The sequence below is a fragment of the Helianthus annuus genome, chromosome 4 (genome assembly GCF_002127325.2).
Source record: "Helianthus annuus cultivar XRQ/B chromosome 4, HanXRQr2.0-SUNRISE, whole genome shotgun sequence".
Taxonomy (NCBI): Eukaryota; Viridiplantae; Streptophyta; class Magnoliopsida; order Asterales; family Asteraceae; genus Helianthus; species Helianthus annuus.
This window is the reverse complement of record NC_035436.2, coordinates 123,984,610-124,008,115: the sequence shown is the minus strand read 5'-3', so window position 1 is coordinate 124,008,115 and position 23,506 is coordinate 123,984,610. Positions and strand designations below refer to the sequence as shown.

The window sequence follows — 23,506 nt, the reverse complement described above, 5'->3', positions numbered from 1 at the left end:
ATAATATTATAGTTTTTACTTAGATAATATATTTTTTAATGACAAATTTGGATTCCTGATAGACCACTGGCATATCATCGTACCACCAGCGGAACCACCTGATTATATCCATCTCCACTAGGCATAATTAGTGTTGTAAGAATCATTAGGCGCTAGTCGGTCGGTAGGGTACTAACTAGCGATTAATCGGAATTAGTCGGATCGGGATTTCTATATGTAATTTTTAGTTATATATATATACACACACATTTTTATATATAGTTTTTTAAAGTAGACATCTTTTAACCTCTCACTCACCCTTTTTTTAAGTAATTGATTGTATTTTATAAGGTTTGGTCGAAATTTGGCTGGGATCTGGCCAGTTTAGGATCGTCATTTACCGTCTAGTGATTAATCGGTCATTAATCAGTGAACCTTTAATCAAAGACTAGTCGGGATTTTTACAACATTAGACATAATGCCTGTACACCAATTCATGTTGAAACCCAATAAATATGGAACCCCTCCCTCTTTTATTGTGAGAATCGAACTAAGAACCTATCGGTCACAAAGTCTTATCCAATCTCAAAAATACTACTAGGTTATAAAGCCGTTTAAAAGTAAATAAGACTATTAAAATAAATATAAATAAGTTATTAGTAAACTATTAACATGGGAAGTAAGACTCAAATAATAAAATATAAACCTTTCAAAAAAAATAATAAAATATAAACATATTGCTGGTGTTTATTTTTAGAAATAAAATATATTTATAAGTACTAAATTAAATTATTAAATTAAATTTTAAATTAAAAAATAGTAGTAGACCTTCCTCATTCTTATATATACATACATCATGTCCACATGCTACGCACTTACCTCGCAATTTCCTTCATTACTTAGAATCTTGCTGGTCGGTCCTACAAATCTCACCACCGTAATCCCTCCTCCGATGGCGGGAAAAGTCATCTCCAGTGGCATCCAATACACTACTTTACCCGACAGTTACGTCCGTCCGGTCAACGACAGGCCTAACCTATCCCAAGTCTCCGAATGCAACGATGTTCCGGTTATCGACATCGGTGGAGCTGACCGGGAGCTCATAAGCCGGCAAATCGGCGATGCGTGCCGTCACTACGGCTTTTTCCAGGTGCATATGCGCTTTTCTGACTAAGAAATGGTAGCAGAACTAGAACTTTTTAGTCAGGATCAATTATTATATTATTATGTTTTGTACTTGTTACCACTAACAAGTACAACTCATATTTTAAAAAGATTTTAAATTAAGAGTTTCTTTTTATGTTTATAGAGGAGTCCATGATGTGGAATTTGTCTAGGGTGTTAACGTAAAGTGATTGTTAATCAGGTGATAAACCACGGTGTGGCGGATGAATTGGTGAAGAAGATGGAGCAGGTAGGGAGAGATTTCTTCCAGTTGCCGGTTGAGGAGAAGATGAAGCTCTACTCGGAGGATCCGACGAAGACGATGAGGCTTTCGACGAGCTTCAACGTCAAGAAAGAACAAGTGCATAACTGGAGGGATTATCTCCGGCTTCACTGCTATCCTTTGGATCAGTACTCTCCTGAATGGCCTTCCAATCCTTGTTATTTCAAGTAACTCTCTCTCTCTCTTTCTTTTACGCGTAGTGAATTAATGAAATCCGGAATATATATGTATTAGTCCTTCCATGACCTTTCTAGTTATATATATAACCAGAAAGGTCTGGAACGACTAAGAGCGGGAAGATATCTTTAGATTCAAAATTGGCCGGGTTGGATTTCTGATGAAAGAATTAGATACACCGGCTGGCTGCTACAAACATCATTTGTCCAAGTGTCTTATCCATTTAGATGTTTGTGTTCACCAAGTAACTTCAAACGGATAAAAAGTTGTGCTCCTTTTCTTTCATACAAGTCAACTCTATAAAAATCTACATCTATATACACATTATATTTATTAGTAATTAAGAATAATCAAATTGATAATGACACACATAGACTAAATTGATAAAACAGTAACAAACAAAATATAAAAGACATGATTAATAGTATTATTATATTGATATTTGACTTGATTATTATTAGATAAAATGGTTTAGGTAAATAGTAAAATCTATGATTGAAAGTGCACATGTGATGGGTCCATGAAATGGACAAAACCGAAAGGTGAGAATATAGACCTTTTATGTGACTTTGTCTGCTTGATTTGTATATGATATGAGAATGCATTTTACTTGAAATATAAATCAACCTGCTTATTAGAGAATGGGTAAGATTTGTGGAATTTATTACAGTTAGACGAGAGTAAGCATGTCTAACTAACTTCAACTTATATATCTAAAACTATTATATACGTGAAACAAATTCACATATCTATATTTTATTTGGTTTCTCACCATTTGAAGGCATTTTATGTATTTCGTTAGTATATTAACATATAAATGTCACTCTGTATATGTTATCTACATATAAGATGTTATTATTTTTACCGTTTTATTGGTGGAAATAAATCTTGGAGTAAACTGCCAAAATGGTCCTGAGGTTTGGTCACTTTTAACACTTTAGTCCAAAACTCAAACTTCTTGAAACTGGGTCCCTGTGTTTTCAATTGTGTTATCATTTTCATCCAAAAACAAAATCTAATCAAATTTTTCAGTTAACATCTAGTTTTGTTTTCTCTTTTTCCTCCCTTTTAATGAATGACAAAACGGTCAGATTTTTTTAATTTGTCATAATAAAATATTAAAAGACCATTTTGTCCTTCATTAAAAGGGAGGAAAAAGACAAAAAAAAAAAAAACTGAATGTTAACTGAAAAATCTAACCATATTTTGATTTTGGATGAAATAGAAACAAAATTAAAACCACAAGGACTCAGATTCAAAAGGTTTGAGTTTTACATTAAAATGAAAAAAGTGAAAAAAACTCAAGAACTATTTTGACAGTTTACTCTAAATCTTGTAACACAAAATATGAAAGTTTGATTTATTTCTTTCTTAATAAAATAAAATAATATGGAAACAAATTTGACCAAGTCTAATCTAGCCCGATCTAGAACTTGTGGCAAATGCCGACATTAGGAAAGCAAGATAAAGTTATAATTTTTTATTGGATGTCTTCTGAGCATGTCACGTTAGAGGTGACGTATTTGTTATGATGTCATATAAAATCGTATTGAGCCTTTCAAAAAAATTCTTTTGAAAAATTTAAACCCTTCACACGTTTATTTAGTTACTAGTGGGGTGCCCGCGCGATGCGGCGGGGAATACAACACTTAGATTGATTCGTTAAGCCATAATTGGTTATCAAAAAATATGGTTCGGTTATGATTACGATGTGTGGCAAAACCGAATAACCGAACTGATTATACATAATACACATAAATTTTGAGTATTGCATCATACATTTTCAAGAGATTTCCGTTCCATTTCAGAAAATATATAACACAAAAACAAAACAAAGTTGAGAACTATGTTGCAGCATTTTCTATTAAAAAAAAAGTTTTTCAGGAAAACAAAAGTTTAGTACAGTACGTGTTATAGCGTGTATAATAAAAACATCATATATACAATTATAATCATATATACATGTAAATAATAATCAGTTTTTTGTAATATATTATAATGTATATAAAAATAAAATACATTAAAAGTAAAATAATCCGAGCTAAGCCGAGCCCAGCTAAAAAGCGAGTCAAACCGAGCCAATTTGGCTCGTTACGAGCCGAGCCGAGCTAGGCTTGCTTTCTTACCGAGCCGAGCCGGCTCCGCTCAGTTTCAAACCGAACCATATCGAGCGAGCTTTTTCCGAGCTAAATCCGAGCAAGCTCCAAGTCGCGAGCTTTTTGGACAGGTTTTGCCATTAAGTTGATTAGCATTTATTAGATATATGATAGTTATAATAAAACCTGGAGGAATAGCAAAAACCAAAACTTAGATTATAATCCAACCTCTCTGCTAGTTGATTGTTTGAAAATTTTAGCTTTTTTATTTCGTTTTTAGAAGTGTAAGTCTTGTAAATAAGCCGCAGTATGAAGATTATCACATCACCAAAATTATGCTACTTTTTGTTGTTAAAGGGTTGCAACTTTTATGATAGTATATTTACTGTACTGTTATTAGTTTTAACCCTGCTATAAAATGAAAGTTTGAAGCTACGGTCGTAAAGTTTGTTAATTCGCAATTTCACGTACTTACGGCACTCTAGTTCAGTCTCACATCACTTGGTAAAACAAAGTCAAGTGAGAATTACTCCTTCTTAAGTCTCACATCATTACTCAGTAGGAAAATTTCTTTGAAAATGAACTTATATGGGAGGCTAGGTTCAAATGTATTAACCCCTTTTTTAACTTTCAGCTCAATGAATGAAGAATATAAATAAATAATTCAGCTTATTGGATGAAAAGCTGAATAAAAGGTTGTATTTCTATATTATAATTTGGAAAATTATTGCCAAGTCAAGTTCACTCTACTTAGGCTATTTTTTGGCCAACTAAGGAAGCATGTATTGAAACAAAACGTACTACCCTTAGCAAAGCTGTTAAGAGGGCATCACAAGTACAGCGAGGGAGCAACCCCAAAAAAGGAAAACAAACAGAACTTAATCAAAATACATCCCCTCGAACCTACACCAACTCTCCAAATTAGATACTGCATTCCTGGACCTTCTGGCCATCCACCAGTAGGAAATTGTCTTTATCTCCACCAACATCCAAGCAGCCAGTTAGACTATTATTTGTTGTCTGTTAGCACATGGCACATGTATATGTCATGCAAAAAGGTTATTTTCATTCATGATACTTGTCATTAAGCATATGTATACCCTTTCCATCGTGTATGATACTATGATCACGATCCGTGGTCCGCCAACACGCTATATCACATTCTGCCATCTTCATATGAATCCCTCCTGGATGTCTTCCTTCTTGTTCATGAACATCAAAGAAAGCTCACACCATTGCCTACATTTTTTTTAATTTTCTGAGTTGTTTGGTTAATTTTCTAAATTTTTACTGGAAACAACAACCATATTCATGGTATGCTTTTATTGACCAGATATTCTATTAGGTAAGATATACCAACTTTACCCTTTGCATATCATATCAAACAAATAATCAATCTATTTACAAAGAAAAGTTATTATCTATATCTGAATGTAAAAAAAAAATTAACTTCCATTGGCAAAACCCATAAAAGTAGAAAATCAGTTTGATCTTGCTAGTATTCCATTTCAAACCAAAATTAGTCTTTAATCAATGAAAACACTTAGTCCATAAAAACGATATAACTAAACCAGATATAATAAATATTGAGAAAAAATGCTTACCAATAAGGAATCGAAGGGACGTGTTTTAAAGCCAGAAGGCACCTTTATAGTGTTCCCATGCATTGGGTCACACCCAAGTCACAACCTGACTTGCCTTTATCAAAGGTGAAGCTTCACTCTCATATTCTCGGCTCCCATTCTTACAATCATTGTAATACTTCCAAGCTTATTATTAGGATTAATAATGTCAGCAAGCTTAACTAATTCGCTCGGATCCATCTGCTGGCTCACTTGCAAAACATAATTTCTCAAAAGATTAAACATATATCCACCACATAAATGGGGGGAAACGAAAAACATAAGTTGCTTTACTGTTTACTGACCTTGATACCAAGAGGATTAGCAAAACCTCTTAAAACCTAAACAAAGTCGCGATTGCTAACTGCTCCTGGAAACTTGGTCGTGAACTGCTCCCCACCACTCCACGATTTCATTGCTGTGTTGACTAAGTGGGTTAAACCAGAGCCCAAAAATATAATTAAAATGCTCTGGCCCAACTGGTTTGGCCTTGTTCTTCTTTCTAGAATACATGTGTTGGATCCTATCAGCCACATAGGTCATAAACCTGGTGAGTAAGCAATCGATGATAGCACCTTCTGAGATTTGTTCAAGTCATACAAATAATCATTAAAATCCATTGCTTGTTAGCTCTAGCAAATGAAAAAGCAGATTACCCTTCTTTGGGCCACCATATATTCATAGAAGGATGCTATGAACTACATAATTAATGTTATAAACGAAATTTAGTACTTGAGTGCTTTAAATAAAATAAACTTAGTAAAATCATAAAATGGAACAACGATAAGGTAGATAACATTAGAGAGTCACAAACCTCTGAATTTTGTGCAAGTTCAAGACCAAAACTGAATGATGGGCTCAATGGACTGTCGGTTCCAAGCCAGTAGCCTATGGCATAATTCCATTTAGACCTGAAACCTGGATGCGGATTGAGAATTCTTTATTGTCATTTTCTATATAATCTAACATGACTGCAAAAATAAAATTTTGAATGTGGAAGCTAAGAAAGATCTCCATTTATCATATTTTCTATGATTCAATTTAACTCCAATCATAAATCATAATATAGATAAAAATAAATAAATTGATCATAAAAATGTCTCACATAGATTAGTCACTATATTTTATATTCATTTTAAAATTATAGGAATGTATATAACTTTTTGTGAAGATAAAAGGTTCACAAATATGCATTGTTTACACATTTGATGGCAAAAAGGCATCATGAGTCCTGTCAAACTAATAGATCTCTATGTTACGAAACCCCATGCTTTTTACAGTATCCAGCAATATAGATAATAATCTAATATATGGAAATCCAAAAACCATGTGCCAGATTGCCTAAATTGAGATGAGAAACCATGTCAAGAATGCAATAAATTGAAGAACCAAAAGATTGTATGTGATAAACGCAAATTGCATATGAAACAAAGTTGTGGTTTCAGTGATACAATAGCAATTAGATCTACATGAGAATCATGAGTGGGCTTAAGCAAATTTTTTGTACTAAAAGTTTTGCATCTTCAAAATAATCATCAAAAAGGCATTTTCTAACTAATAAACTACTTATTTGTTGGACAGAAAACAAGAAACTGAATATGCCATCAATTGAAGATCGTCTGAAAAAAATGAGTTGAATTGAAAAATTACCTAGTTAATTCAATGTGTTCCCGCAAAGCGCAAATCAACAGAACCGTTCATTGCTACCTGCAAACCCAAACTTTAATATCAGACACATCACAAAAGTATAATAAAAATATAACACTCAGAGCAGTTACAATTTAATTTAAAAGAAATCTAATTTATAGAACACACAGTTACACCAACAACATTAACTTCAAATATAGAAAACAACATCAAAAAATTAACAGATTATAGAACATAATTTAAGCAAGAACAAGAAATAAAACAAGATCGAGAACAAGAATACGAACAAACATGCAAAATGGTTAAGGTTTATTCAAATCGGTGTTCAACCCTGTGCGTTTTCGATTTCATGTCGCTTGTTTTTCATCTCCATTTCTTCCGATATCATCTTTGTGCGCGTAGGGGAGGAGAGCGGATTTAGGATATCGGAGATGTGGAGGCTAGGGTCCAGATCTAGAGAAAAGGAGAGGTTGTGATTTAAATTTTGAAATTGCCAAAAACTTCGGATAATTTGGGGAATTCAACTTTTTGACTTTTGAAAGGGTGAATTGTAACTAATTATCTATAATTTTGTTAAAACTTTAGGGATGTAAGTGTAATAAGTTTATGGGCTAAAAAGTAAATAGTGTTTAAAAGACCAAACTACCCTCATTTTAGGGGTCTTTCTATAAATAAAGGGGGGAAAAGTTCTTATTTTTTGGGTATCTTAAAATGCCCTTGCCTCATGCATTATAATATAGTATAGATTAAATAATTTTTTTAACCATAAATTTCTTTTAGAGTAAATTACACTTTGTCTCCTTTATGTATTACACAAATTATGAAACCTGACATTTGAAAAAAATAATTACATATTATGTCCAAAATCATCATATTATGTAACATTTTATATCCTTTAAACCTAACTAAGTTAATTATCTTAGTTAGGTTAAATCAAGGTAAAGACACTATTGTCTTTTCACATACCATAAAGGACATAAAATATAATATATACATAGTTAGTTATCATTAAAGACACAAAATGTAATTTACTTTTAAAAACATTTTTGTCTTTTAATTAATATTAAAATTAAAAACTAAAAGTTTAATTATTTATTATTTATATATATATATATATATATATATATATATATAGAGGTAGAGGATCCTATAAAAAGTGCTCAAAGTGTAAGAAGTGTGAGAAGTGTATTATAACACTATATATAATACTATATAACACCATATAAACACCGTATAACAATATGTAACACCATATAATACCATATAACACTATGTAACACTATATATCATTATATAAAAAATATAACACTATATGTTGTCTGATAGCATGTCTATGATAGATGTATAGTGTTATATTTGTTATATAATGATATATAGTGTTACATAGTGTTATATGGTATTATATGATGTTACATATTGTTATACGGTGTTTATATGGTGTTATATAGTATTATATATAGTGTTATAATACACTTCTTACACTTCTCACACTTTAGGCCCTTTTTACACTATCCTTACCCTATATATATATATATATATATATATATATATATATATCTGTGTGTGCTTTATATAAACACTTATAACAACTAAGCCGTATTCGATTTATTTTAGTTAATTGTTCTAAATAAATTTCTAGATTTTAAATAATTAATTGATTAATTATTTTTACTACTAAACCTAATCAAATAATTATTTATAGGAATTTGAATCATATTTTATAATACTTTTATAAACCGAATACGAGAATTTATATGTGAAATAATAATAATAAATAATTAAACTTCTAGTTTTTTATTTATAACATTAACTAATTTATAGGAATTTGAGTCATATTATATAAGTATTTTTATAAACCGAATACGACTTAGTTTTTATAAGCGTTTATATAAAACAATATACATACATACATACATGAATTAATAAAAAACAATTAAACTTTATATGTGTATATATATATATATATATAATTTATAAGGCTCAAATTCCTATAAATTATATATATATATATATATAAAGTTTAATTATTTTTTATTAATTCATATATGTATATATATACATATATATTGCTTTATCTAAACACTTATAAAAACTAACTCGTATTCGGTTTATAAACATATTTATGAAATATGACTCAAATTCCTATAAATTAGTTAATATTAAAAATAAAAAAACTAAAAGTGTAATTATTATTTCATGTATAAACACTTATAAAATCTAAATCGTATTTGGTTTATTAAAATATTTATAACATATGACTCAAATTCCCATAAATAATCAAATAATTATTTATTTGATTAGGTTTAAAAGTAAAAATATAATTCAATTAACTATTTAAAATTTAATAATTTATTTCAAACAATTAACTAAAATAAATCGAATACGACTTAATTTTTTATAAGTGTTTATATAAAACAAATATATATAATAAATAATTAAACTTTTATTTTTTTTTACTTTTAATATTATCTAAAAGATAAAAATGCTTTTAAGAGTAAATTACACTTTGTGTCCTTAATAATAACTAACTGAATATATTACACTTTGTGTCTTTATGGTATGTGAAAGGACAATGTTGTCCTTACCTTGATTTAACCTTAATAAGATTATTAACTCATTTAGGTTAAAAGGACATAAATATTACATAACATAGTGTTTTTGGACATAACCTGTAATTATTTTTTTAAAGGCCACGTTGCATAATTTGTGTAATACATAAAGGACACAAAAAGTAATTTACTCTTTCTTTTAATCCCTGTTGGTTATAGGACTTGAACCCAAGAACCTTCTCTCAAACTCAAGTAGTTATTAAATAAAAATTTTGATTTCAACACATACCTATTTTTAAAAGCTAAAGGACTTTTAGTATAGCGGTATGAAGATCTGTATTTTTTTAACGGCTTAAATTATATTAAATTCATTTTCAGCATGGATCGAAGCTTTAACCTTAGGGGGGCAATACCTTAACTTCAAAATCTGTGACTAATTATAACTTTCAAATGATTGAAAGTTATAGTCCTACGATACGATGCCATTGGCCCATTGGTGTAGATTTAGGATTAAATTTAACGTATGTGAGAGCTAATCGCATCTAAATATATATTAGTTTAATTTATGTAATTTAAATGCGTTATTATAAAAGCATATCAGTTAAAACTATAATTAAAAATAACTTTCCTTTTATCAAAATCATTTATACGATAAAAGTAATTCTTAGAAAATTATATGAACACATGACAAAAATTTAAAAGAAAAAACGAATGATGAAAAGTAATGACAACGTGCATGTGGAGCCCAATTCTATATATCTGACCAGGTCCATAAATGAGAGTCCCATGATTAATTTCAAAAGTTATTTTTCGTACCTAATTTATTATGAAAATAAATGCTTGTATATATTTTTATCATGTGTCACGTCATTTATTTATACATTAACAAATACAAAGCTTTTAAACAACTTAGACGGGTATGGTGGGCTTGGGTTGGGGCATGGGTTGGGGCATTTGTTGACACGTGGAATGGGAGAAAAATGGAAAAAAAAAAACTCACGCCCATGGGATATGGTGGGGCTTGAGTTGGGAGCTTGGGTTGAGGGTGGGGCTTGAGTTGGGAGCTTGGGTTGGGGGCATGAGTTGACACATAGCCATTAAGAGTCTGCCATGTCACCTTGCTAGCCCGCCCCACGCCCGGCTTCAAACCCACGAAAAAGGGGCCACACCCAAACCCATGCCCAACCGGGGTGGTGGCTTGGGCGTTTTCAGCCCACCCACGCCCAAACCCCCGCCCCATACCCCGCAGTCTTAGGAGGAGAGGTTTTGCGTTTAAGTTTCACAGACGAAAAGAATAAAAGAAATCAATCGTTCAAAAAAATTATTTATTTTTTAATGGCAAATTTCTTTTAATATTTGTCATTTATGAGCCTTGAATCTAATATCTCTCTCTCTTAAAATCAGGTGTTTAAAAGTTTTGTGTTTATTAATAAACAAACACTTCACTAATATAATTTAGTTTTTTTATTTTGTATAGTTCAAGTATCTATTGTATATACGTGACTCATCTAAAAACCATGTTATAGTTAAATCCCCTCCAATTTTCATGAGAACTTGGATTAAAACGAATCTAATACGTATTAAATTTTAACTAAATAACTATAAGAATCATATAAACTTATAAGCATATTCTTTTAAATCTGATAATTTGTGGTTTCTCTCTTCTATTAAATATTATCGACACAAAATTAGGTGTTTATTAGTAAAAACTATTAATTCTCAGAGTTATTTCGTTTGAAATGACCAGGTATTAAATACGCTCGCATTATAAACATTAATATACACCATATGAACTAAATTTGTTTATACATGTACATATATATGCCAATGTAGAGTTAGCTCACTTCGTAGAGATTCTTGCCTCTTAATTAGAGAGTTTGGGTTCAATCTTAAGTAAGGTGATAATTTGGTGTAATTTAATAGTGATTAAGAGTTATGTATCACTGGTCGTTCAAAACAGAGGCGGATTCAGCCCACATTTATAGGTTCCCAGGAACCCACTGCGTTTGGAAAAAAATAGTGAGAACCTTATAGAATTTAGAAAAAAAAACTAGTGAGAATTAAGGAGAATTTATCAAAAGTAACTCAATAGAACAAAATCCTGGATCCGCCACAGGTTAAAAAATATACTTATGTATATCCTGTTATTTCATTTTAAATTAAGAAACATTAAGGTGGTTAATTCTTCCCTCACCGTCATTATTATCCTTATATATAACAAATTTTAAATAAGATGACACATGTAGAAAACTAAGAAAACTAAAAAAAAAACTGATTTGACACCAATGTTGAGAGAAGTTTATAGGTAGGGGTGTAAATAAGACATAGGGGCTCTAGAGCTAATCAGGATCGGTAAAAAACTCGAATGAGCTGAGTCTTAATGAGCTTGAGCCTGAGCCAAGCTTTGACTTGTTTAAGCTATCAAATCAAGCTCAAGCTAAGCTTTTAGCTCATCTAATATTGTTCTCTAATTACCTTGAGCCAAGCTGAACTCGAGCTTTTGGGTTTTACGTTTTAGCCGAGGTCGATCTCAAAATAATAGGCTCGAACAGAGCCCAGCTCGAGCTTGAGCCTTGTTAAGTATGATGAGTTGCTCGAGCCTAGTCAGGCTCTGACTCAGCTGTACTCGACTCTTTTACACCTAGTTATAGACAAGGGCGGACTTACACATAGCCCAAGGTGGGCGGGCGCACCCCCGAGAAAAAAAAAATTTTAGTGCTATTTTCCGTTGAAAATCCCGTCTGCACCGCTTGAATTTTTTCGTCCGCACCCCTTGAATTTTTTCATCCGCGCCCCTTGAAATTTTTCGTCCACACACCTTAGGTAAAAATGTTTTCGATTTATATTTTAAATTTTTTTAGTAAACTCTAATTAAAAAAACTAACTAAATTATATAATCTTATACTACCCAACTTAACCCAAATACCCAATACCTTAACCCACTATTTCATTAAACATAATTAGCCCACTAATTACTAGCCCATTAACCAAACTCAACCTATGTTCAAACTATAATAATTAAAATAAGCTCAATAGTCCCTTAGAATTCCTCCCGCCCTCCCTCTCTTGGGTCGTCTCCTACCAGTGATCATCGAACACAATAGCAACCACAACAGCACGCATCAGCAACCGCGAACCACCGCCGTCTAACACCAAAGGGTAACAAAATTCTTAAATAGGTTTAAAATTTCATGTGTTTTGACGTTGTTTATGGTTGTTTAGATGATTTTTAGGGTGATTATGTTGTTTAGATGATTTTTAGGGTGATCACACACGATTTCTAGGGTTGAAAATTAAAATTGAAACATTATGTTATGGAGCGATGAACTTATTTATCAATTTGTTTGTGATAGGAACCATGAGTAGGGACGTTAATTATGGCGCAATTTCTTTTGTTTTACATGACCCGACCAGATACGAACCGACTTTTTTACTTATATACCTAAGGGCCTAAAATTTTTAAAAATGTTTCGCACCCCAATGGAAAAATTTCTGAGTCCGCCACTGATTATAGAGAGAGACATAAATGTTTTCATATACACCATATGCATTTAATTTGTCTATTCATATATTTTTATTTTATATAAATTAAGAAAGATTAGTGGTGGTTAATTCTTCCCCCACCGTCATTCTGAGCGAACCTCATTTTCCGGTGATTTTTGGCCATATAGTGTTTTGTTTTTGGGGCGGTCACCGCCCCCGCCCAGTTAAATGCGAGAAAGAGGACAAGATGTGACGATTCAGTGAATCGTCGCTAAAGTACACGTTACTCTCAATCAATTGCACTTGGTCAATGTCGTTTGTTATGAGTGGATGACATCCACGCGGTGCCGACGTCAGACAACAAGACACGTGTTGACATCACCCTCAGTTATATTTATTTATATGTTTTTCCAATAATTAACCTTCAAAAGTCATGTTTGCTTCTAGTCATGTGCCACGAATCTTTTCGTCACTCATTATGTGTTCATTTTATATATATGTACCAACTATCACGGGTGATCCGGTGGTAGGTACGGGTATTTAAGTTCTTTTTATGGTGGGTGCGGCCCGTGCGGGTAAGTTTTTTCCTATCCAGGTATAAAGTTCGAGTCTGAGTAATAAGGGTTTCTCATTAAGTGGTTTAAATTGGGGATCTATTGTACGAAGGGGCTCTCTAGCACGGTCCCAATTAAGATAACGTATGCTAGACCTCTCGACATTCATGAATAATTCACACATTTCAAAAAAATATATATATGGACCGTTATGATGATTCATCTATATTGACCGTTATGATTTAAATTTGACATAAAATATATGTTAGTTCACTAATTAATGTCGTCATTATTATTTTAATTTATTTTTCAGAGAATATGTTGGAAATTACTGTATAGCGGTACGCGAATTAGGGATGAGGATACTTGAATTCATATCGGAAAGTTTAGGTTTAGAAAAAGAGCGACTAAATATGATATTAGGCGAGCAAGGACAACATATGGCCATCAACCATTATCCAGTGTGCCCTGAACCTGAGTTAACTTATGGGTTGCCTGGTCACACTGATCCTAATGCACTCACCATACTCCTTCAAGACACGCTTGTCTCTGGATTACAAGTTCAAAAAGATGGCAAATGGGTAGCGGTTAAACCACACCCTAACGCGTTTGTCATCAACATTGGCGACCAACTAGAGGTGATTTACATTTTTGTGTAGCCAACATGATAATGTGTCGGGTTGAGCAATTTCAAATGCTAACTAGCTTATTGTTTTTCTTAATAGGCGTTGAGTAATGGTGAATACAAGAGTGTGTGGCATCGAGCCGTGGTCAACTCAGACCAACCAAGAATGTCAATAGCTTCGTTTTTGTGTCCCTGTAATGACTCAGTCCTCAGCGCTCCTAACGAACTAATAAAAGATGGATCGACGCGTGTTTTCAAAGACTTTACTTACACAGAATACTACAAGAAGTTTTGGAGTCGAAATCTAGACCAAGAACATTGTTTAGAGTTCTTCAAGAACTAGCTATATTTCTGCACATCATCCATCCCAATATCCTATCAATCTTATGTCCTAATTCCCTAGTTTTTACTAGTGTTAGATTTTCAAATAATTTAATGTTTCAAAGATATATAAACATTAGTCTATCTGTTTTAATGTGGTATTAAAGGAAATAAAGGAGTGGATTTAAGCTTGAAAAGTATGACAACCGAAAGTTAAATTATTTATGTCTTGTTTGTTTGCAACTATGTCCACGTTCTACCCCACATAAAGTAAAAAGGTGAAGGTCGAGTATCAAATAAAAAATTTATTTTGGCTAGGAAGGATAAAAAGCAATAGGATTACGACATATGACAAAATTTAAAATAAAGAGGAAAGGTATTTTAGTCAATCTTATAATTTCTTCTTCCTTCTTCTCCCCCGTAACTTCAAACCCACCATTTTCAAAACCCACCATCTTCAACCTTTCTTCACTTTCTATCTCAACAATCACTACATTATAGTGTGATTTTCGTCACCAATCAATGATTCAAACACTCGATCAACGTGTTCTTCAGCTTTTTTGAAGAAAACCCAGTTTAATTTCATACAAAATCTCATTTTTCCTGTGATGTTGAAGATAATCACTCGATTCGTTCTATTCGATCGCTGCAATCATTCAAATTTCGTCAATCATTGAAGAAATCGACTTCGATCCATGTAAGAAATTATTTAATTTCATTTTTTCGATCTGGGTTTTTGATTTAGTCATTACGTTTTACGATCTTGGCCGGGGTCCGGGGGCAGCGCCCCTGGTAGCAGGGTCCCAGGGGCGGCAGCCCTGGCTGGGGTTGAGCTGCACTTTCTTTTAATTGCTTTAATAAAAATGCATCAGAAAATTTAATTTTCTGTAAATTGCCTCTGGAAAACTGCATTCATAGACAGACTTTTGATCTCCTACTTCCTGGTTCAGACAATTCACAGACATTTTTAGGCCATTGCGTTTTAGAACTAAGACATTTTTATGTGTTTTCTGCCCATTGCGTTTTAGAAAAACACATTTTGAAGTGTTTTTAGTCATTCCGTTTTAGGTAAAACACATTTTTAGGTGTTTTCAGTCCATTGCGTTTTAGAGAGAACACTTTCTTTTGTTTTTTTAGGCCATTGCGTTTTAGAAAGGAGACATTTTTACGTGTTTTCTGGCCATTGCGTTTTATAAATAAGACATTTCTTTGTGTTTTTTCTGCATTGCGTTTTAGGTAAAACACATTTTTATGTGTTTTCAGTCCATTGCGTTTTAGAAAACATACATTTTAAGTGTTTTCTGGCAATTTTGTTTTACAAATAAGACATTTCTTTGTGTTTTTGGTGCATTACGTTTTAGGTAAAACACATTTTTATGTGTTTTCAGTCCATTGGGTTTTAAAAAGTACACTTTTTTTTTGTGTTTTTAGGCTATTGCGTTTTAGAAATAACACATTTTTTTGTGTTTTCTGGCCATTGCGTTTTACAACTAAGACATTTATTTGTGTTTTTGGTGCATTGCGTTTTAGGTAAAACACATTTTTATATGTTTTCAGTCCATTGCGTTTTAGAAAGTACACTTTCTTTTGTGTTTTTAGGCTATTGCGTTTTAGAAATAACACATTTCTTTGTGTTTTCTAGCCATTACGTTTTACAAATAAGACATTTCTTTGGGTTTTTGGTGCATTTCGTTTTAGAAAAATATCATTTTTTAGGTTTTTTTTCTATTGCGTTTTACGCAACTGGGTTTTTTCCATTGCGTTTTACGCAACTGGGTTTTAGAAAAAAAATTTCGAAAATATAGCAATAGTATACTCGTTTTAAAGATAAAAACGCTCGTTTTTTTGGTGCAACTTTTATAAAAAAAAATAATGTCGTATGAAAGAGTTATTAATGTTTAAAAAATGGGGGGGGGGGGAATTAGAGGAGAGAGAAACTATTGGTTTGGATTGACTAGAATGCCCTAAACAAACTCACGCATCTCTTTTCTTCCCTTCAATTTCCCTCATTTAATCTTAGCACTTGATTAACTAAATGGATGGTTAAGATCACTTCCTAGCCTTCTTAGCCAAATAAACTTCCTATTATATCCTAACTCAAAAGGTCAAACTAAGATGACTTTATCGGATGTAGCCCCAAGTCATATAATATAATAACGAGCTTTTTATATGATTATCCTACCAACCACGTGAAAACAAATCGTAGCAGTTAAAAAAAGTTGAATTAGTACATACTAAAATAATACATATATAAAAGTAACACTTTGAATTATATTAATGCATGAAAATTAATCAAGATAATTGATTTTAGCACATATGTGAATGATATCAGTACTTTTCTTTATGAAGAATTATATCAGTATATTGAAAACAAAATGAATATCCAAATAAAGAATTAATTGCTTTTTAGCATAATTATAGGGAATTCAATATAACTGATATTATTTTACCATTTCTTTATAATTGGTTGGATGACACGTGACATTTTTTAAATGGTTCTTACAGTTTGTATACGAAATATGATTTGTATTTGATCTACTCCTTATAATAATAACTTCGAAAGTTTTGACTTAAAATTTTGTATGATGATGCATATGGATTTGTGGCACGATATGGTATTCGAGAAGTATAGATTTCAAACTATTTTCTAATGAATTTGTGACATTATGCTTGTAGGAACCATGATTCGAAAAAGAGGACCATATATGATCTAAAATGGGATCGTAATAGGTCAACAAGAAGATGGAATCATATATGGACAAGTAGACTTTATAGGTTGACGTGCATTTGCATTGGCCAATCGTATATATGGTTCACGTAAACACATGTTAAATATGTTAGTTAAATTGGTTAGTTTTTTATTACATATTGGCCTAGGATATTTAGGTTTTATATTTGCGTTAAATTGGTGCGGTTTCAAGTCCTATACATTGGTCTATTTGTGTTAAAAATGATGCGGTTTCAAGTGTCACAAAGTGGTTCATTTGCGTTAAATGGTGCGATTTCAAGTCCCACAATGTGAACATTAAGTGGATTTTAGGGGTATATTACAAATAGACGTGCGTATTCGCCGTTCAAAAAACTGTTAAGTTGGTTAAACTAAATATCAATTAGTTTTTGTTGATCCATTATCTATGTAACACATCCTTATATTAAGTAAACCTGATACAAATTACACATTTCTTTTGTCTTTACATTTCGTTGATGCAAGAATCAATGAATTTAAGAAGTGAGTTTATAGCAACCTAAGTAAAGGGTCTCATGTTACTATTGGCTTTGCCTCTAATTGGTTTCTCATCTTGGAACTCACGGTTTGTTTTCAACCGACAAATTGCCCACCTATGCAAAATATGTCGCGGTTGAGAATGTTTGCATCCCTCTTATAAAGAAGGTTTCATTATCTCCCTCAACCGATGTGAGCCTTACAAAGTTGCCTTTACTATTATGCTTTATCATTTTCTTTATCTTCAAATATATTAGAGAGTTATACGGCATATCTGTGACAACTGTCAATTTTCCGTGTATCCGTACAATAATTAAACAGTAATTTGTATCTTAATGATTGTGCCTGATTAAGTTAATGACAAGAATGATTTTCTTATTACTATCATATTCATACAAGTGCATTCCACGTTGCAAAATTATTTATCATTATTGCATGCAACACAGTGTGATACAATTAGTACACAAAATCAAGTAAGCACAGTTATCAGACAAACTAGAAGTACTAACGGGAGTTCAGTACTCAGACAGACATGATATTAAGACACAGAATGAGCCTGAAACCAAGAGTTGCACTAGTATAATGTGTAGGAAAGTAAGGATCACAAAACTGCCTTCCTAGTAATAGTTTAAGTGCTGGAAAGTGCCTAAAACTCACAAAAACTGCAGAATTCTGCATAATTCAGCAAAAATCAGCAATTTAACTACAAAATATAATGCAGAATTATGGTTTAATGGTCCAGAATGCTTTCCTAAGTGTCGGGAATCAAAACTGTCATAAAAGACTACATAAAGCACACTAAACTGCGTAATTTAGCACCTTAACGAACCGGTAGCCAACCGAACAACCGGACACTACCCGAAACACCAAATTTCACTAGAAGCATTGTTTTAGTGCTACGAAGTGACGTGATGTCGTCGTCACAATCAAATTTTATCCAATTACTACTAAATAGATAGCGGTAGGTGGGTATCGAATACAGGGAGTTTGTGGAATATGTGCTATTTAAAGTGTTTCTCTAAGTTAACTAAAATTAAACTAATTGCAAGAAAAGTAACTTTCAATGATTTGGATTGATTGATTGATTTTTAAGAACAAAGATTGCTATTCTAATTGCAAAATGAAAGTTTGGTTTGTAAACAATTTAGAGACAAATGACCATCTTTAGTTTCCGATTTGCTTTGACGTTTATGCTATCATTCCACTAGAAAGATGTGACACCTGTGTCACTTCAACCATCAAACAAATACCTTACTAATGAAATATTATATTTCATACTTGGGATTTGTATAAATATGTGTATCATTTGCACATATCAACTCTTGTTCGATTTCGGGCTCTAAATCGCTTTCTGGAAGGTTATATGCGCACTGATGCGTAAATATAACCAGTTTAATGCAACAAACACTCCAGAATAGTGACATAGGCTTAAAATACCTTAAATAACCTTTACATAACTTAGAAATAAGTTTTGGAAGGTTTGGTGTGCCGAAATCAAGTCTATTCGCTTACAGGGACTAGATTCGACAAACTGCGAAAGTATGTCAATTTTTTCCGTAAAAGACATTCCGGAACTTGATCATAAGTTAAACACACCCTAAATATCCTTTACATAGCTTAGAAATAGGCTTTGAGGGGTTCAGTGTGCTAAAATAAACTTTATGCTCATTCAGGGACTAAAAGCGACAAAAAGTGCATAAGTTTGCATTTTCGCGCATAACTTACGTTCTGAATACATCCGGACGTCCAAAATTTATGTAAGCATTAAAATATTTTGTTTTAGTGATTGGCATGATAAAATTCCATTCGTCGCTTAATTTGGATCGTTTTTGCGTTCGTTACGACTTCCGTCGTAATTAACCGAACAACGCAATCGTACGGCCAAACGAACCGACATCCGGCATATTTTTGAGCATGTTTCATGTCCCCTATTCTTAGACATCATTATAGAGCCTTGAAAATGGCAGAACGGGCTTTAAACGCATCAAAAATGGCCTTAAAAGCATGCAGGGACTGAAACTCCAATTTTTGAAACTTGTTTGCTGATCAGAAGGCTCAGGCGGCCCGCGTAAGCCCCCATAAAACCTTACGCGGCCCACAAGAGAGTGTCAGACCTGCAAAAATGTGTTTCCCAGCTGTTTCCAGCTGTTCTAGCTGATTTAGGGACTTGCACATGGTTTTTCAGCAATCTAGGGGCCATTTTTAGGTGCCCATGGTATTGCAAAACCATGGGAACATGTGTGTGGTTGAGATCGAAGCACGGATTTCGAGGAACGATCTTAACGGTTGCACGAACACTATAAATACCCCTCATGTTTTCACTTCAAACCCACACTTGAATCTGATTTTGGCCCTCTAAGTTGAAGTATACTCTTCATACCTGAGGGTAAATCGGATCAAGACTTGCGGGGACCTTTTGTAAGTATTCCTTCGTTCTTTTTCGTTTCTTTCGCTTAAAAGTCAAACTTTGTTTGACTTTCCGCTTTGACCAGTTTATGGTCAACATGAAGTTCGTTTGAACTTCATAACGTGAGCGTAATCACGATGGTTATAGTCCCTAGCGACTATACCTACTGATTACCACGTTATCTAGGCTCAGTGACGAGTCGTAAATTCGGCCAAAATGCGTATTCTTACGTATTTTGTAATCAAACTACTTTTAGGTATCAAAACAAACCTGTTTTCTAACTTTGTTAAACATGTTGTAACATGTTTAGCTCGTCACTTTAGGTTTAGTGCTTATGTAGGGTCGTAAGATAAGCGATCTAAACAATCGCTTATACTTTCAAACCCGACCCGTTTGGTCGATCATTAGGATCCGACCAAACACATTAGGTGACCATAGTTGTATAGGGAATAACCTTCCGAGGTTATACCTTATGGTCACGTCGTTTAAGTAGTTGTATGATAGGTAGTTTATATGCCTTAGGAAAATTACCAAAATATCTTTTTTACGCATAAATTCATTTTAAGCATATGTAACCTAAATTTTAACATCTAAACTGATTAGGTAACTATATTAGAGATGTTAAGGCATAAGCTACCTAAAACGGGTCGTAATGGGTCATGACCACTTAGGTTAGGTTTCATTTTAGTGTGTAGGCTTTATTAAACCATGTCATATGAGTTCCAATACTCATTTGGTTTACAAAACCTCATACTATCCAATCTCCGATTTAGGTCCGGTTATTTATGTAGTTATCTATATAGGGTGTCGTTTGATTCCGTGATCCCTCTAGCTTTGCTTGGTTGTTGTTCAAGACTTCTAAGCACCCTCAAGTGAGTACATAGACCCCTCTTTTACTGTTTTTCAAACGTTTTGGGATGAAACACATGTGCCTACTTGTTACTTTCATGCTTTCCATGTTTTCATATCATATACTTGCTATGTTCATTAGTACACTATTAGTACATGATTTCATTATGTTTTTGCTATGTATGTCCATTGTGTGCATACTTAGTACATCGTTTTACATGACAATTTATGCTATGTATGTTCATTTAGCGCATACTTAGTACATTGTTTTACATTACCTTTTCATGCTATGTATGTCCATCATACTTAGTGCATTTGTTTTACATCACATGCTATGTATGTTCATCATGCTTAGTACATTTTCATTTCATCACATGCTTACATTTTGGGTATGACATTTGGTTTGTTTAAGTGGGACCATATACATTCATTAACTTTGATCACGCCGCTCGTTAGTAGGTCGTGGTACCATAGGAATTGACAACTCCCATTCCTGACATCCTAGGTATGTTTGGATGGAAGGAATGACCGAATTCGATAAAACATAACACAGATAGACCTTTAAATTCGTTTAGGGGTTTATCGCCACAGTCACAAGGCTTCAATGTATGCATTTTCACAATACCGCATAAATGTTTGTATCAGTATAGCATGCATTTCCACAAAACATAACTTTGATTTAAACCATGTTTTACTTCAATACATTGTTTTGTGCATTTTTACCTATGGTTTAGTTAATATATATTTCACTTGCCATACATGACATTTTGTTTTCACATTACATGATTGACATTTGACATAGACATTTTGACATTGATATACACATTTCATGATTTACATTTGATTTTAGACATGGTTTTTCACACAAACATTTTGACATTTGATTATATATAAACATTTTTACATTGGTGGTATGTTTGGGTAAGTGATTCAAGTAGCGAGGCGTGTGTAATACGATACAAGCATGGTGGATACACCGCTGGTACTTCCTATATATAAGTGCTTGTATGATATTACATATCGTAGCGTTATTTAAATCATTTCAATTAAGACATATAACATTTTATACAAATAACATACTTTTCACAAGACATTGTTTTACAAACAACTTATCTTATACAAACTCATTTTTACTTGGTTATTCATTTAACCTTACATTACTCTTTTACATATCATCGCTTTTCAAATGATTTACAAAACAAAACATTTTACAAGGATCATGACTGACTTTTGTTAAACAACTTTTTCTAAAACTTGTAAGTCATTGTAGGATCGTTTTCGGCCCTGTTTGAGTCGATCAGAAGAATTCCTATCCAAAGCAAGAGGCGCCAACTAATGTTTTGGTGCAATCTCAGCCGTATTCACTTTTAACTGTTGTTGTATTGATCACTGTAGCGATCTGACAACACTTCGGCAGCACTTCGTGGCTTACCGGAAGACAACACCTAGAACTATGGTCTGATTTCGCTCCTACAACCCCTATATATAGTCTCACTGATTTCGCTCCTACATACATGTACACATGAGCGAAATCAGGAAGTTACCATATGGGCGAAATCAGGTCTATAGACACAAGGGCGAAATCAGTATATCATGGGGTTTCGCTCTAAATGACTACATGTCATTTGGGGCGAAATCACCTCCTAATACAAGTTTCTTGGATTTCATGCCCTATTCTAGCCTATACGACGCAAGACTCGATACAAGACGTAGTCGACAGACGGATGCACCAACAAACTCCCCCTCGGATGTTGACGGAGTCTTCAGTGTCGAGTCTTCGGTTGTCAACCTTCAATCTTTATCAGTCTTCGATCTTCCTCTGAAGTATTTGTCATTGCAAGAATCCTCATTCTCTATCTTTATCATCAACAAACTTCTCTCCCTCGGATGTTGAATCATTTAAACTTCATCAGCATCAGCAAATCCAGAATCAGCACATGCTTTTCCTGCTTTATCACGGTGTCTTCAGACTCCCCCTCTCAATCTGCTGGGATCGTAGTCTGGAATTCACAGCTTCAAGATTCATTTCAAAATCGTTACCAGGCTCTCTTTTTGTTCAGGATCATCACCTGGCTCAAATTTACCTGCACAATCTCTACTCAACACATAAGTTTCTTTTAAAGATTAGACCTTTAAACTTTTAGAAACTATTGAAAGCAGCCTTTAATAATGATATATACATTCAGGATCTTTTCCTAGCTCTTATCATGCAAACTTAACATCTTCACATACTCTCTCCCAAACCTGTTCTTCATGTTTAGCACTTGGAATTTCGAAATTCAGCTTTTCAACACCAGCTGTCAAAAATCTTTTTGAATTTTTCAAAATTTATGCTAAAACACACTAAAATCTTTTTGAATTTTCTGAAAGAAAGTAAATGCAGAAACGAAATATTTACAGACAATATTTTTGCGAGTTCGTGCAAGAGGATCATATCAGTTTTGAGACATATCACTAACACCGTTAAGCTAGATTACATTTTAAGCTCTAAACAATTCACCTAGATTGTCAGTATGTTTGTCCTCTT

The 23,506-nt window shown here is 33.1% G+C and overlaps 1 protein-coding gene and 1 long non-coding RNA gene across 13 annotated transcripts; one reads left to right on the top strand and one right to left on the bottom strand.

Annotated features, from left to right (window-relative positions):
* Positions 1–845: 845 nt before the first annotated feature.
* LOC110916956 (protein DOWNY MILDEW RESISTANCE 6) lies at positions 846–14,700 on the top strand. Its single transcript, XM_022161594.2, has 4 exons — positions 846–1,129; positions 1,346–1,593; positions 13,868–14,192; positions 14,280–14,700. The coding sequence occupies exons 1-4, from the start codon at positions 932–934 to the stop codon at positions 14,520–14,522; spliced, it is 1,014 nt and encodes a 337-aa protein (XP_022017286.2). The 5' UTR covers positions 846–931; the 3' UTR covers positions 14,523–14,700.
* LOC110916957 lies at positions 4,385–7,458 on the bottom strand. Of its 12 annotated transcripts, none has more exons than XR_002580159.2 (7): positions 7,256–7,454; positions 6,972–7,028; positions 6,136–6,239; positions 5,627–6,019; positions 5,304–5,533; positions 4,800–4,938; positions 4,385–4,719 (listed from the first exon to the last, which is right to left on the bottom strand). It is a non-coding gene; the product is annotated as an uncharacterized LOC110916957 (long non-coding RNA). The 12 variants fall into 12 exon arrangements; XR_002580151.2 differs by having other exon boundaries at positions 4,385–4,938; positions 5,627–5,899; positions 5,978–6,019; XR_002580153.2 differs by having other exon boundaries at positions 4,385–4,938; positions 5,627–5,868; positions 5,978–6,019.
* Positions 14,701–23,506: the final 8,806 nt, after the last annotated feature.